Raw genomic sequence first — 16,831 nt, 5'->3', positions numbered from 1 at the left:
TAATAGCGTATGGTTCCTTAAAAAACTACATGTACTTAGCATCATAAATGTGTTCAGCTAATACACAGCATAAAACAGCATTCATTTCCCCATGCATTGTTGCCCTTGAGGTACATATTTCTCTGGGTAATTTGAATCATATCTCAGATTCTTACTTAGAGAGATGTTATCTCCTGATTAAAAGTATATACCATATTCTTATTGAGGATGGTTTTGTCTGCTTGGATTGAGTGATATTATTCCTTTTATTCTGGTTTACTGTTTGCTGACATAGAATGATCTATTGTCTAATGCTGTTGTAGGGTTTAACACTATTTTTCAGCACAAGATAGGCTGTACATGGCGGCCAGTATTAACGTTGGAGGAAGAACCTGGGGAAAACCCCCGGAAAGAACCACCGACCCACAAGAAGCTATTGGCAGGCTTTCTCACATACCCACTTTGTCCGAATCTGAGACTCGAACCCACGCAGACAGAGGTGAGATGGCAGTGATCTGTAATGGAGAGCGCTTTAGACCACTCGGCCACTCGGGGCTCCCTATTGTCTAATGACAAGATCACAATCTCATAAAGTGATACTCGGTCTTTGCTAACATAGATATCTATTTTCTATGTAGAGTGATATCATCATCTAGATATGCTCTCTGCTTACATGAGTGATATATTGTCTGCTTACATGAGTGATATATTGTCTGCTTACATGAGTGATATATTGTCTGCTTATATAAAGTGATATCATCTGGTAATATATTGGCATGATGTGTGCTAAAAAAGTGATATTTTGTCGACTTAGAGGGATATCGTCAGTATATTTGATGAACTGCCTGCTAACATGGAGTGATATATTGTTGGCTTAGACAGAGTGTCTGTTAGCATAAAGTGATATTTGTTTGCTTAGAGTGATATTCTGGATATTGACATGCTGATTGCTAACAGTGATATTTTGTTTGTTTAGATGAGTGACATAGTCATGTACATTGATAATCTGTCTGCTTATTGATATTTTTTTTTGCTAAGTTGGAGTAAAAAGTCATCTACTTGCAAATAATGATAGGTTGTATGCAATGAAAAAATGATTGGTTGTATATGAATTTGTAGGAAGAAGATGATTCCCAGCATCTATACTTTCCCCAGGACAACAACAAGGAAACTGATGTCACCAGGTATGAACAGTAAAGCTCGTAAGAGTTTTTAATTTTTTTTCATGATGCATCACATTGAATATGGCCTGATGCATAGTTGTCAGCCATGACCATCGATTTGTTCATCACTTCATTTTCCCATTTATCACAAATTATTTGACAATCTACTACTTTATCATCTTTATATGCCACATCTGTGATAGCATATGAGGGCATTTTATTTTGATGTGCTCGATCTGTGATGCCACTCACCCATATGTGTGTCCTTTGTCCATCATAAGGTGCTAACACAAAAATGATTAAACATGGAGCTGTGAAATTTGTGCCCACTTTATTAGATGACTATATTATGTGTTTTAGTTATTACGTTAATTTTCCCTTTTTTATTTTACAGAGTTTTTAATTTGTTGATAATAAATTTGTTAGCACAGTTAAGCCAAACTCATTTGCAGAGGGCAAATTAATTTGATAGTTAAATCTTTATTCACTGATTGAGTTTTTGAGTCATTACATTTATTTGTAGCTTATTGCACCTTTTATACCCTTTTTTTGTAAAAATCCTGTTAGCATGCAGAAACCACTAGAGGTAAACATATTAAACTTGTTATGCATGTTTATATGCATCTGTAGGTGACCCAGTTTGATCTTTATGGCAAATTAGCAATTTTTTGACATTTTTCAAACTATTTAAATCTTTTGAACTTCACATTTTTTCGCAATGAGGGCATACATGTTTTACAATTAGAATTTGATGAGACATGGTAGACATTAATATATTCAATCCGATTACTGGGCATGGTAGACATTAATATATTCCATCTGATTACTTAGACATAGTAGACATTAATATATTCCATCTGATTACTAGACATGGTAGACATTAATATATTCAATCCGATTACTGGGCATGGTAGACATTAATATATTCCATCTGATTACTTAGACATAGTAGACATTAATATATTCCATCTGTTTACTAGACATGGTAGACATTAATATATTCCATTTGATTACTTAGACATGGTAGACATTAATATATTCCATCTGATTACTAGACATGGTAGACATTAATATATTCCATCTGATTACTTAGACATAGTAGACATTAATATATTCCATCTGTTTACTAGACATGGTAGACATTAATATATTCCATTTGATTACTTAGCCATGGTAGACATTAATATATTCCATTTGATTACTTAGCCGTGGTAGACATTAATATATTCCATCTGTTTAATAGACATGGTAGACATTAATATTTACCATCTGATTACTTAGACATAGTAGACATTAATATATTCCATCTGATTACTTGACATAGACATTAATATATTCCATCTGTTTACTAGACATGGTAGACATTAATATTTACCATCTGATTACTAGGCATGGTAGACATTAATATATTCCATCTGATTACTTAGACATAGTAGACATTAATATATTCCATCTGTTTACTAGACATGGTAGACATTAATATATTCCATTTGATTACTTAGACATGGTAGACATTAATATATTCCATCTGATTACTAGACATGGTAGACATTAATATATTCCATCTGATTACTTAGATATATTAGACATTAATATATTCCATATGTTTACTAGACATGGTAGACATTAATATATTCCATTTGATTACTTAGACATGGTAGACATTAATATATTCCATCTGATTACTAGACATATACATTAATATATTCCATCTGTTTACTAGACATTGTAGACATTAATATATTCCATCTGATTACTAGGCATGGTAGACATTAATATATTCCATCTGATTACTAGACATATACATTAATATATTCCATCTGTTTACTAGACATGGTAGACATTAATATTTACCATCTGATTACTTAGACATAGTAGACATTAATATATTCCATCTGATTACTTGACATAGACATTAATATATTTTATCTGATTACTAGGCATGGTAGACATTAATATATTTCATCAGATTACTTGACATAGACATTAATATATTCCATCTGATTACTAGACATGGTAGACATTAATATATTCCATCTGATTACTTGACATAGACTTTAATATATTCCATCTGATTATTTAAACATGGTAGACATTAATATATTCCATCTGATTACTAGACATGGTAGACAATGTATTCCATCTGATTACTAGACATGGTAGACATTAATATATTCCATCTGATTACTTGACATAGACTTTAATATATTCCATCTGATTATTTAAACATGGTAGACATTAATATATTCCATCTGATTACTAGGCATGGTAGACATTAATATATTCCATCTGATTACTAGACATGGTAGACATTAATATATTCCATCTGATTACTTGACATAGACATTAATATATTCCATCTGATTATTTAAACATGGTAGACATTAATATATTCCATCTGATTACTAGGCATGGTAGACATTAATATATTCCATTTGGTTACTTAGACATGGTAGACATTAATATATTCCATCTGATTACTTGACATAGACATTAATATATTCCATCTGATTACTAGACATGGTAGACATTAATATATTCCATCTGATTACTAGGCATGGTAGACGTTAATATATTCCATTTGATTACTTAGACATGGTAGACATTAATATATTCCATCTGATTACTTGACATAGACATTAATATATTCCATCTGATTACTAGACATGGTAGACATTAATATATTCCATCTGATTACTAGGCATGGTAGACGTTAATATATTCCATTTGATTACTTAGACATGGTAGACATTAATATATTCCATCTGATTACTTGACATAGACATTAATATATTCCATCTGTTTACTAGACATGGTAGACATTAATATATTCCATCTGATTACTAGGCATGGTAGACGTTAATATATTCCATTTGATTACTTAGACATGGTAGACATTAATATATTCCATCTGATTACTAGACATGGTAGACATTAATATATTCCATCCGATTACTGGGCATGGTAGACATTAATATATTCCATCTGATTACTTAGACATAGTAGACATTAATATATTCCATCTGTTTACTAGACACAGTAGACATTAATATATTCCATCTGATTACTAGGCATGGTAGACGTTAATATATTCCATCTGATTATTTAAACATGGTAGACATTAATATATTCCATCTGATTACTAGACATGGTAGACATTAATATATTCCATCTGATTACTTGACATAGACATTAATATATTCCATCTGATTACTAGACATGGTAGACATTAATATATTCCATCTGATTACTTGACATAGACATTAATATATTCCATCTGTTTACTAGACATGGTAGACATTAATATATTCCATTTGATTACTTAGACATGGTAGACATTAATATATTCCATCTGTTTACTTAAACATGGTAGACGTTAATATATTCCATCTGATTACTAGACATGGTAGACGTTAATATATTCCATCTGATTACTAGACATAGTAGACATTAATATATTCCATCTGATTACTAGACATAGTAGACATTAATATATTCCATCTGATTACTAGACATGGTAGACGTTAATATATTCCATCTGATTACTAGACATAGTAGACATTAATATATTCCATTTGATTACTAGACATGGTAGACATTAATATATTCCATCTGATTACTAGACATAGTAGACATTAATATATTCCATTTGATTACTTAGACATGGTAGACATTAATATATTCCATCTGTTTACTTAAACATGGTAGACATTAATATATTCCATCTGTTTACTAGACATGGTAGACATTAATATATTCCATTTGATTACTTAGACATGGTAGACATTAATATATTCCATCTGATTACTAGACATATTAGACATTAATATATTCCATTTGATTACTTAGACATGGTAGACATTAATATATTCCATCTGATTACTAGACATGGTAAACATTAATATATTCCATCTGATTACTAGACATGGTAGACGTTAATATATTCCATCTGATTACTAGACATGGTAGACGTTAATATATTCCATTTGATTACTTAGCCATGGTAGACATTAATATATTCCATATGTTTACTTAAACATGGTAGACATTAATATATTCCATCTCTTTACTTAAACATGGTAGACGTTAATATATTCCATCTGATTACTAGACATGGTAGACATTAATATATTCCATCTGATTACTAGACATATACATTAATATATTCCATCTGTTTACTAGACATGGTAGACATTAATATATTCCATCTGTTTACTTAAACATGGTAGACATTAATATATTCCATCTGATTACTAGACATAGTAGACATTAATATATTCCATCTGATTACTTGACATAGACATTAATATATTCCATCTGTTTACTTAAACATGGTAGACATTAATATATTCCATCTGATTACTAGACATAGTAGACATTAATATATTCCATCTGATTACTAGACATAGTAGACATTAATATATTCCATCTGATTACTAGACATGGTAGACATTAATATATTCCATCTGATTACTAGACATGGTAGACATTAATATATTCCATCTGATTACTAGACATGGTAGACATTAATATATTCCATCTGTTTACTAGACATGGTAGACATTAATATATTCCATTTGATTACTTAAACATGGTAGACATTAATATATTCCATCTGATTACTAGACATAGTAGACATTAATATATTCCATTTGATTACTTAGACATGGTAGACATTAATATATTCCATCTGATTACTAGACATGGTAGACATTAATATATTCCATCTGATTACTAGACATGGTAGACGTTAATATATTCCATCTGATTACTAGACATGGTAGACGTTAATATATTCCATTTGATTACTTAGCCATGGTAGACATTAATATATTCCATATGTTTACTTAAACATGGTAGACATTAATATATTCCATCTCTTTACTTAAACATGGTAGACGTTAATATATTCCATCTGATTACTAGACATGGTAGACATTAATATATTCCATCTGATTACTAGACATATACATTAATATATTCCATCTGTTTACTAGACATGGTAGACATTAATATATTCCATCTGTTTACTTAAACATGGTAGACATTAATATATTCCATCTGATTACTAGACATAGTAGACATTAATATATTCCATCTGATTACTAGACATATACATTAATATATTCCATCTGTTTACTAGACATGGTAGACATTAATATATTCCATCTGTTTACTTAAACATGGTAGACATTAATATATTCCATCTGATTGCTAGACATAGTAGACATTAATATATTCCATCTGATTACTAGACATGGTAGACATTAATATATTCCATCTGATTATTTAAACATGGTAGACATTAATATATTCCATCTGTTTACTTAAAGATGGTAGACATTAATATATTCCATCTGTTTACTAGACATGGTAGACATTAATATATTCCATCTGATTACTTGACATAGACTTTAATATATTCCATCTGTTTACTTAAACATGGTAGACATTAATATATTCCATCTGATTACTTAAACATGGTAGACATTAATATATTCCATCTGATTACTTAAACATGGTAGACATTAATATATTCCATCTGTTTACTTAAACATGGTAGACATTAATATATTCCATTTAATTACTCACAGTAATATTGTATGATTACATGATCTCTGTAGAGATTAAGACAATTTTTAACTCAAAAGATTGTACAGAAAGCAAACAAAGCAAATTAAATATGAATGCAGGAGCATTGTTAACTTCTACAAAATACACAGGTGAGTAGAAATACACTGGTCTTAAAATTGTCTTCTTTTGATAAGATTAGCATTGCCATATGTTTCCCACTTCCAATCTCTTGTTTATTTTATAGGGATGATCTGGAGATCCTAATGGAAGTTTTCTACAAGGAGGTGGAAAAGGTGTCTGATTTTGTGCTCAGGGTAAAGACTGAATATATTCAATCAAATCATACAATGTAGTTTTTTGTGCGAGTTCCAGCTGGATTGTAGTATGTAATGTATGGAGACACCTTAGACTATTTAGCATGGAAATGTTTCTCCTTGGTTTATAAAATTTCTGCTTACTTATATCAGGCAGCATTTAATGTTTATTACACTCCTTAGCCTTGGGTAGGGTTAGGGACAGTGGTGGCCTTGTACATGAAGAGTAAAGTGTATATACCTTAGCCTTGGGTAGGGTTAGGGACAGTGGTGGCCTTGTACATGAAGAGTAAAGTGTACATACCTTAGTCTTGGGTAGGGTTAGGGACAGTGGTGGCCTTGTACATGAAGAGTAAAGTGTACATACCTTAGTCTTGGGTAGGGTTAGGGACAGTGGTGGCCTTGTACATGAAGAGTAAATTGTACATACCTTCGTCTTGGGTAGGGTTAGGGACAGTGGTGGCCTTGTACATGAAGAGTAAAGTGTATATACCTTAGCCTTGGGTAGGGTTAGGGACAGTGGTGGCCTTGTACATGAGGTGTAAAGTGTACATACCTTTGTCTTGGGTAGGGTTAGGTTGTGTGGTAGTCTTGTACATGAAGAGTAAAGTGTACATACCTTAGTCTTGGGTTGTGTTGGGGTGTGTTATGGTCTTGTACATGAAGAGTAAAATGTACATACCTTAGTCTTGGGTTGTGTTGGGGTGTGTTATGGTTTTTTACATGAAGAGTAAAGTGTACATACCTAATCTTGGGTGGTGTTGGGGTGTGTGGTAGTCTTTATTGTACATGAAGAGTAAAGAGTACATACCTTAGTCTTGGGTAGTGTTAGGGTCAGCGGTCTTGTACATGAAGAGTAAAGTGTACATACCTTAGCCTTGGGTAGGGTTAGGGTCAGTGGTCTTGTACATGAAAAGTAAAGTGTACATATTTTGATTGAAGAGTTTTCAGCATGAGATGTAGAGAGTGCATGCTACACTGTGCTTATATGTTAGGGAGCAGGATACCCATCATGTGTTGTATTAATATACTAGGGAGTAGAATACCCATATTGCTGTGTTGTGCTGATACATTAGGGAGCAGGATACTCATATTGCTGTATTGTGTTTATACATTAGAGAGCAGGATACCCATCATGCTGTGTTGTATTAATATACTAGGGAGTAGAATACCCATACTGCTGTGTTGTGCTTATACGTTAGGGACCAGGATACCCATCATTCTGTGTTGTGTTTGATACATTAGGGAGCAGGATACCCATAATGCTGTGTTTTGTGCTTATATATTTAGAGCAGGATATCCAGCATGCTGCACTGTGGCTATATATTAGGGAACAGGATACCCATCATGCTGCACTGTGGCTATATATTTGGGAACAGGATACCAATTGGTTCTCACATTTGTTGTCAGTTATTGCTACACCATTTTTGAGGTAGAACATCCTGGCTTTATTTATAGGCTTTGAATGAAATGCATTAGGAACAATTAAAGCCGGCACAGTTTTATGAAACTATTGAACCAGACATTATTTTTCGGAAACTGTTTGACCTGACACAATGTTAGGAAACAGTTCAACCTGATACAATGTTAAGAAACTTTCCAACATGACACAGTTTTAGGAAACTATTCAAGAAGACACAACTTTAGGAAACCGTTCAACCAGACAGTCTTTATCATGTAACTTGCATGAAGATATGTAAAGGAGTGATTCCTTAGATAATTTTGACATGTTAGAGGCATCTGTTAGATAATTTTGACATGTTAGAGACATCTGTTAGATAATTTTGACATGTTAGAGGCATCTGTTGGATAATTTTGACATGTTAGAGGCATCTGTTAGATAATTTTGACATGTTAGAGGCATCTGTTAGATAATTTTGACATGTTAGAGGCATATGTTAGATAATTTTGACATGTTAGAGGCAGCTGTTAGATAATTTTGACATGTTAGAGGCATCTGTTAGATAATTTTGACATGTTAGAGGCATCTGTTAGTAAAATCCTTATGTTTATAACTTGTTGTGGTTGTGTTTATTAATATTCTCATTGCTTGGCTCCATTACATTTAGGGATAGAAGGCCTTAGCCCCAAAAACATTTGCATTTGTTGTTTACATTCTGTAATATTTCCTGAAAAAAACTTTGGAGATATAATACTGATCGATTCCTGAAAGAGTGAGATACCTATTGGAAAATGAGACTATGTCTGACTATAATTTGCTGTTTTTGATAACCATATATATATATATATATATATATATATATATATATATAGTATAGTATAGCTGTCAGAATTATTTGTAGTGTAGTTGAATTAAAGCTTGTGATAGTTTATTTACATGTATTTTTTTATGCATTTTTTGTTTCCACACAAGCAAAAGATGCTGATTGAAGTTTTTATTTGTATTTTATGAAGCTGTTATTATTTCTTCTTTCAGAAGAAGTTTGATCAGGTTATAAATCCTTTTCTTTCTTATATGGTGAATTATGCATTTTAGATATTGCACATTGCTTGAAATTAAGAACCCCAATATATACCTACCTTGGTTCAGTTTCCTGTGTTTAAACCATTCCTTATGACATTGCATTGAATGAAATGCTAATTGACTTGCAAGCTGAAGGGACCAGTCCTGTATATATTGCATCTTACAAAAGAATTGATGCTGTTGTGGCACTGTGCTGGTGGAAAACATGCATATCTGAATCATGAAGGGTGTACCTTAACCAGAGACCTGTCATTGTATGCTACAGTGGAACACATTATACAGTTTATTGACTCACACTGAGACCAAAGTTTTTGTGGCCAATATTGTGCTGCTGTGTCAGTAAACCCCATACATACATACATACTTACATAAGGTTGTACATATATACTTGCATTTTCACACCATACATACATATGTACATACATACATACCTACCTACATAAATGCATGCTTGCATGCAGACAGACAGACAGATTATATCTTACCTGCAGCATACTAAATAATTTATTGGCACACTTGAAACAAAAACACACATGATATGCATTTGTGGCATGTTAGTTCTACTTAGAAGTACTTAACATTTCCAAGTGGTATTGCATCAATTATTATTAAAGTTTTATATATATATATATATATATATATATACCTGTTGTACTAAAAAAATGGCTTGGTCAATCTTCAAATGCATGTTTGTATTTTAATATTTTCATTTTCTAATGCTTGGTCAGCTAATGGAAAAAATCTGTGTTGAACAGAATTAAGATCTTTGTTTATTTGTGTATAATTGAAACAAAAACATGTTCACTAAAAGTTTTTTGTAATGGTTAGATTTTTTATCAGTACCATGTTATTGTCCTTTCCATATTTTCCTATGCAGCTTTACCCCCCCCCCCCCATAGATGAACTCAGTAAACCATCCTTGTACTCATTCCTGTATCATCCATCCTTCTTTGGGGGCTGGTCAAGTGGGCAGTTTTAATACTAATTCCATTATCATCCAGCCTTCTATGGGGACTAGTCAAGTGGGCCATTTTAATACTAATTCCTTTATCATCTAACCTTCTATGGGGACTCCAATGTGAGCCATTTTAATACTAATTCCTTTATCATCCAGCGTTCTATGGGGTCTCCAATGTGGACCATTTTAATACTAATTCCTTTATCATCCAGTCTTCTATGGGGACTCCAATGTGGACCATTTTAATACTAATTCCTTTATCATCCAGCATTTTATGGGGACTCCAATGTGAGCCATTTTAATACTAATTCCTTTATCATCCAGCCTTCTGTGGGGACTGGTCAAGTGGGCAATTGTAATACTAATTCCTTTATCATCCAGCCTTCTATGGGGACTAGTCAAGTGGGCCATTTTAATACTAATTCCTTTTATCATCCAGCCTTCTATGGGGACTCCAATGTAGGCCATTTTAATACTAATTCCTTTATCATCCAGCCTTCTATGGGGACTCCAATGTGGGCCATTTTAATACTAATTCCTTTATCATCCAGCCTTTTATTGGGACTTGAAAGTGGGCCATTTAATGTTAATTCTTTAATCATCAGTCAAAAGTGGGCCATTTTAATACTGTTTCCTTGGGATACTGGCTAATCAGGCCATTCTAATACTGATCAAATGTCCATATACTGGTTACCTTTATAAAATGAACACCTGTCATTTATGTCCAGAATTTGATTATCAGGGAGAAAATTTACTAGCAAACTGCACAGTCATGAATGTCAATGTATTAATGTAACCAGTGACTAATTTTAGGCAGAATATGTGTTTCAGTATTACATAATCAGATGTAAACACTACTGCCCTTTATTTAATCCATTGTAACCAGGATTGCCAAGTAAACAGATGCAGAAGATAATAAGGTAAAAAGTTTGGTCTAGTCACCAGTTTCCTTAATCAGCAAAATAGATTTGTGAAATAAAGTACAAACCACTACAATAGTCATCCAAAATCCCAATTTCAGTTAACCATTCCATATGTAAAGGAAGCAGGCATGGATGTACATAGCTCAGAGGCTAGTATTGTTTGTTGATCAGTCGTGAAAACCTGCATGGTGGTGATAAGTTTTTTCACTGAAGCACATCAGATTGTCAATGGAGTTTTAATACATAATGACTACAGTGAACGAGAGATTTGTCTTTTTGTTTTAAGAGATTATTTTTGTTTTACCGATGAATTATTGTAAATACTCGTATTCTTTGTTTCTTTCTTAATATTACATTTATTAAAACTAACACACAATGCTGGAAGGTTAATGAGCACAGATCTTGCCATCTGTTTTCAGTAGTACATATGTTTCCAATAACACATCTGTTTTCAATAGCACATCTGTTTCCAATAGCACATATGTTTCTGATAGCACATCTGTTACCATTATACATCTGTTTGTTTATTAATTCAATACATTTATCATGGGTGGTTTAGGTTTTGTCTTTTGTCTTGAAATAATTGTATTGAGTAAGAATTGTCATAGCTACTTTTACAATTGACTGACAGGACAAGTATTAACTTAGTTAACTTTTCAGTGAATACATTTTGAACTTCGGATGCAAATGAAAATGTGTATGATCAATGTATTTTCATTGTTATATAAAGCATTTGAATAGGGTTAACAGCCATCTTTTGCCTGTCATAACAATTTACTGTAGCTTTGTGATGGTTTATGGCTCATTGCTGTTACCAGGATTATTCCGGTTCTCTGAAGTTTATAATTTCTTAGTATTATTTTTAATGGCAAGCATACAAAGTTGTTTTAATTATTATTTTTATATTGTCAGATACACAAAACAACACCATAAGTGTTATTGTTAGAGTACATAGCAAATGAAAGTTGATTTCATGTTTATTTCGATGGATACATATAATTAGTATACTTTACAATTAATCATCCTCACATTGAAATTTGGAGAATGTATTACTAACAAAATGGTTTCCCAATTTTTATTGGACAAACACAAGACTAACTCATAATCTTCCTGCTTTACCAGTTTTGTAATTTAAAAAGAATTAAAATGTATACATATTAATAGTAGAAGATGTAATTTATGTCCCTACGGATACTTTTTATTGGTATTTTTGTATTTTTGTTTGTTTGGAAAGGTGGATTAGGAGTAATTAAAATATGCCATAATTTTACATTTCTTTATGTTATTTTGATACATGAGCTGATGGTTGAAGAATATAAGTTCTGTCTTTTAAGATGGTGTTTTGCATTTCAGTAAGGAAACAAAAAAGGGAGGGCATTTAATATTAGATTTATTTTAAGATTGATTTGTTTTGTAACTGCTTTGTGTTGAATAATATAAAATTTTCCCCTGTGTTTACTAGGATGATCTCGAGAAAGTGAATTCCTTGGCCATATCACAGTCAGTGAAGGCAATCTGTAACAAACTAAACAAGATTGAGACAATTGACATCCATAAGACACTGATTAAGATGGAGTCTACACTTAATCAGCTCCTGGTAAGTATATTATATTGTCACTCTAAAGATTAACAACAAGAGGGCCAAAATTTGGTATGGAAATATTTTCAGCAGTATATCACTGAGAGAAGTGCATATGTAGCAGTTTTAGCAGTCAGTTATTATCAAACATTTTGTATCACAAATATTCATAATTTTCAGATTATTTTTCTTCCATGAATTTAATTATGCCAAAATATTAAATTTAACAGTGTTGTGATCTTTTGAAGAATGTTTTAGGGTTCCTTTATTATTTTTTATCTTAATTGTATTCTGTAGATTGTTCTACTTTTTGAGTTGACACTGTGAAAAATAATTCCTATTGAACTGTGAGAGGTAACTACATATTGAGGGTCCCACATCGAAATACCTTTTCGGTCCATAAGTAATTAATAAGCAATTACCTTTTCTGTCCATAAGTAATTAATAAGTAATTACTTTTTTGATCCATAAGTAATTAATAAGTAATTACCTTTTCTGTCCATAAGTTGGTCTAAAGTGCTACCCGTTACGGATCACTGCCATCTCACCTCTGTCTGTATGGGTTCAAGTCTAGGATTCAGCCAATGTGGGTATGTGAGAAAGCTTGCCAGTAGCTTCTCGGGGGTTGGTGGTTCTTCCCGGTGTTTTCCAGGGTTCTTCCTCCACCATTAATACTGACCTCCATGAATAGCCTATCGTGTGCTGAAAAATGGCGTTAAACCAACAACAACAACAACAACAACAACAACTGTCCAAAAGTAATTAATAAGTAATTACCTTTTCTGTCCATAATTAATAATTAAGTAATTACCTTCTGTCCATAAATAAATAACAAGTAATTACCGTTATGTCCATAAATAAGTAATTACCTTCTGCCATAAGTAATTACCTTCTCTGTCTATAAGTACTTAATAAGTAATTACCTTCTCCATATGTAATTGATAAGTAATTACCTTATCTGTCCATTAATAAGTAATTACCTTCTCTGTCCATAAGTCCATCTGCTCACACTTCTTGTAATCAGCATAGCTTTGTTATAGGTCTTGGTTCCCTGTTCACCAAAACCTTGCTTTTTCAGCATAACTTTATAAAGGAATAATGTATTTCAGCCAAAGTTATTATTAATGAGACCTTGAATGTGTTGGATTTCCAGCATTCCACAACACTATTAATAAGAATTCTTGCCCCTGAATGCGGATCTTCTCCAAACTTGCTTTCCAACAGAAGGTTTTTTGTTTAAAATCCTGTCATACAGCTGTAGTGTGCGTGTCCCTTTGAGATGAGAGTGCACATTACTAAAACCTCTGGTTAATAATGATACTACCCATAACCATAACGACAGAGCAGACATTGGTTATACAGTCAGGTGTATCTGCAAAATCATTATAAAATGCCAAATGATCTTTTTATCCAGAAGTTTTTAGTTTAAACTTTTTTATACACAAAGCTAAGAGATTTATCGGTATATTTTTATTGAAATATTGAATATTTCTCAAATGTTCAACAGAGACATCTGAGAGAGAGAGAGAGAGAGAGAGAGAGAGAATAATGGCAACAGAGAAAGACAAAGAGAAGAAAAGCAAACTAATTACAAAAATAAATAATATGAGAGTATTTTTAAATCATTGCTTCTTTCTACATTGTTAAAATTATGTCCAGTGTCAGAAATAGTCATATTTGTAACTATTTACAGGGTAAAGCAGCCATTCCTCAGTGTCAGAGTTAGTCATATTCATAACTATTTACAAGATAAAACAGCCATTCCTCAGTGTCAAAATTAGTCCTATTCATAACTATTTACAGGGTAAAACAGCCATTCCTCAGTGTCAGAATTAGTCATATTTATAACTATTTACAGGGTAAAACAGCCATTCCTCAGTGTCAGAATTAGTCATATTCATAACTATTTACAGGGTAAAACAGCCATTCCTCAGTGTCAAAATTAGTCATATTCATAACTATTTACAAGATAAAACAGCCATTCCTCAGTGTCAAAATTAGTCATATTTACAACTATTTACAGGGTAAAACAGCCATTCCTCAGTGTCAAAATTAGTCCTATTCATAACTATTTACAGGGTAAAACAGCCATTCCTCAGATGCAGCAAGGATCACCTCTTGACATGAGGTATGTAGAAAAAAGGACCCCTGTAAAATTTAGCATTAATGAAATATGGGTATCATAAATGGTTTGTTTTGTAGGTGAGTACAGCATTTTTAAATCCATACTATGATGTGAGGTGCATTGTAACACATGTCTTTCTTTTACCAGTTTTGTTTTGCACAACTTGTGTTGTTCACCAGTTACTAAACGTTTTGGATGACTTGTACTGGGGTAAAGAATAAGCCTGTCGATTTGGGTGACAAGGTCAAAGAGAAATGGTTTCTGCATAGTAATTGGACTTGTCCAAATCTACAGTGACCAAACTTTGTGGATGGCTTTCACTTAGGGTTAGGAAGAAGCTTATCTCTTTCAAGGTAAAAAAAAAAAGGACAAAGGTCAAGGTCACTGACAGAAAAAATTGTTTAAGAACAATAACACGAGTTCATCATCCACAGTTACCACACTTCATGGATCACTTGCATTTGGGGTAAGGAAGAAACCTATTGATATTTGGGCTCAAAAGATCAATAGTCAAGTTCACTTGGACTGAAAGAAGAAATAGCAGCTGCACAATGACTGGAGTTCTCCACAATCTTCATTTACCAATCTTCATAGATGGCTTGTACTTGGGGTAAGGAACAAGCTTGCTTATATTGGGGTCAAAATGTCAAAGGTTAAGGCCACTGTGACTGTTAGGAAGAATGGAATGCACACAATAACTGATTTCTCCAACATGTACAGTTACCAAATTTTGTGGTTGTCTTGCACTTGGTTAAAGGAAGAATCCATTTGATTTTAGGGGTACAATTATCAGGGTCACTGACAATGAATAAAAATAGTTTCCACACAATAGCATTACCTTTACATCATTTACCTGGGTTATACATTGTGTATTGCTTGCACTTGTGATGAGGAAGAACCCTATCAGTTTTGTGATTAGAAGGTCAAAGGCTAAGATCACTGTAGGTGAAGGTCAAAGGCTGAGATCACAGTAGGTGATGGTCAGTGGCTAAGATCATTCTAGGTGAAAGAAGAAAACTTATTGCTGCACAATAAAATTAGTTCTGTATCAGAGATCTGTACCAAATTTTGTGGATGACTTATGCTTTGGGTAGAATAAAGCCTATTGTTTTGGCATCAAAAGATCAAAGTTGAAGGTCATTGACCGAGAGAAGAAAAGTGGTTACTCTGCTAAAATTTAACATTAAGAATGGGGAAGGCATATAATGTGCCTTTGATGGTACTGTTTTCCCTGTCTGCATTAAATGATTTTCAAGCAGGTAAACAACTATACTAAATTAATTCTCAAGCACATGAAAGTTCTTGGATTTACCTGAACAGGTAATTGAGTTTCTGTTTTTTTATCTGGTTTGATAAATCATCTCTCAGACTTGTACTGGTAATGATGGACAGTTTGGGACTGAGCTGACCTATTCAGTAAGTCATGCATTTGGTGCAGAGAGATCTGCGTGCATCAGACCAGTGTACATTTTTAGTCCCCACTATTTCTCACAACTCTTGCATTACAGTAGTTGGAAGGGGCTGTTTAGCAATGTGTACAGAGTATTTCCAGATCAAATCCCTCTTTCACCATTTTAAATTGATGGCTACATCCAGCTGTTCCAGTAACCAATCAGACTTGTTTGCTCATTTGAAAGTTTAGGTTGCTTTTGTCATGTGTTTTGGAGGCTGATATATTGGACTGTTCTTTATCTATAGCCCGTCTTCAGCAATAAAGAAATGTGTATGGTC

At 32.8% G+C, this 16,831-nt stretch overlaps 1 protein-coding gene across 2 annotated transcripts in view; it reads left to right on the top strand.

Annotated features, from left to right (window-relative positions):
- LOC149792439 (phosphatidylinositol 4-phosphate 3-kinase C2 domain-containing subunit alpha-like) overlaps positions 1-16,831 on the top strand; it is a 184,372-nt gene that overhangs the window by 53,371 nt on the left and 114,170 nt on the right. Inside the window, exons 8-12 of one of the 2 annotated variants that reach the window (XM_089971010.1) lie at positions 1,099-1,163; positions 6,961-7,030; positions 9,468-9,482; positions 12,859-12,993; positions 15,054-15,103. In XM_089971010.1, coding sequence (XP_089827136.1) covers positions 1,099-1,163; positions 6,961-7,030; positions 9,468-9,482; positions 12,859-12,993; positions 15,054-15,103 — 335 coding nt within the window. The remainder of the gene's footprint in view (positions 1-1,098; positions 1,164-6,960; positions 7,031-9,467; positions 9,483-12,858; positions 12,994-15,053; positions 15,104-16,831) is intronic. The other variant, XM_089971011.1, reaches the window with a different exon arrangement.

This window comes from Sinohyriopsis cumingii, chromosome 9 (genome assembly GCF_028554795.1).
Source record: "Sinohyriopsis cumingii isolate HCF-2022 chromosome 9, ASM2855479v2, whole genome shotgun sequence".
In the NCBI taxonomy this organism is placed as follows: domain Eukaryota; kingdom Metazoa; phylum Mollusca; class Bivalvia; order Unionida; family Unionidae; genus Sinohyriopsis; species Sinohyriopsis cumingii.
The sequence above is the reverse complement of the archived record's forward strand: the minus strand, read 5'-3'. Positions and strand labels throughout refer to the sequence as shown.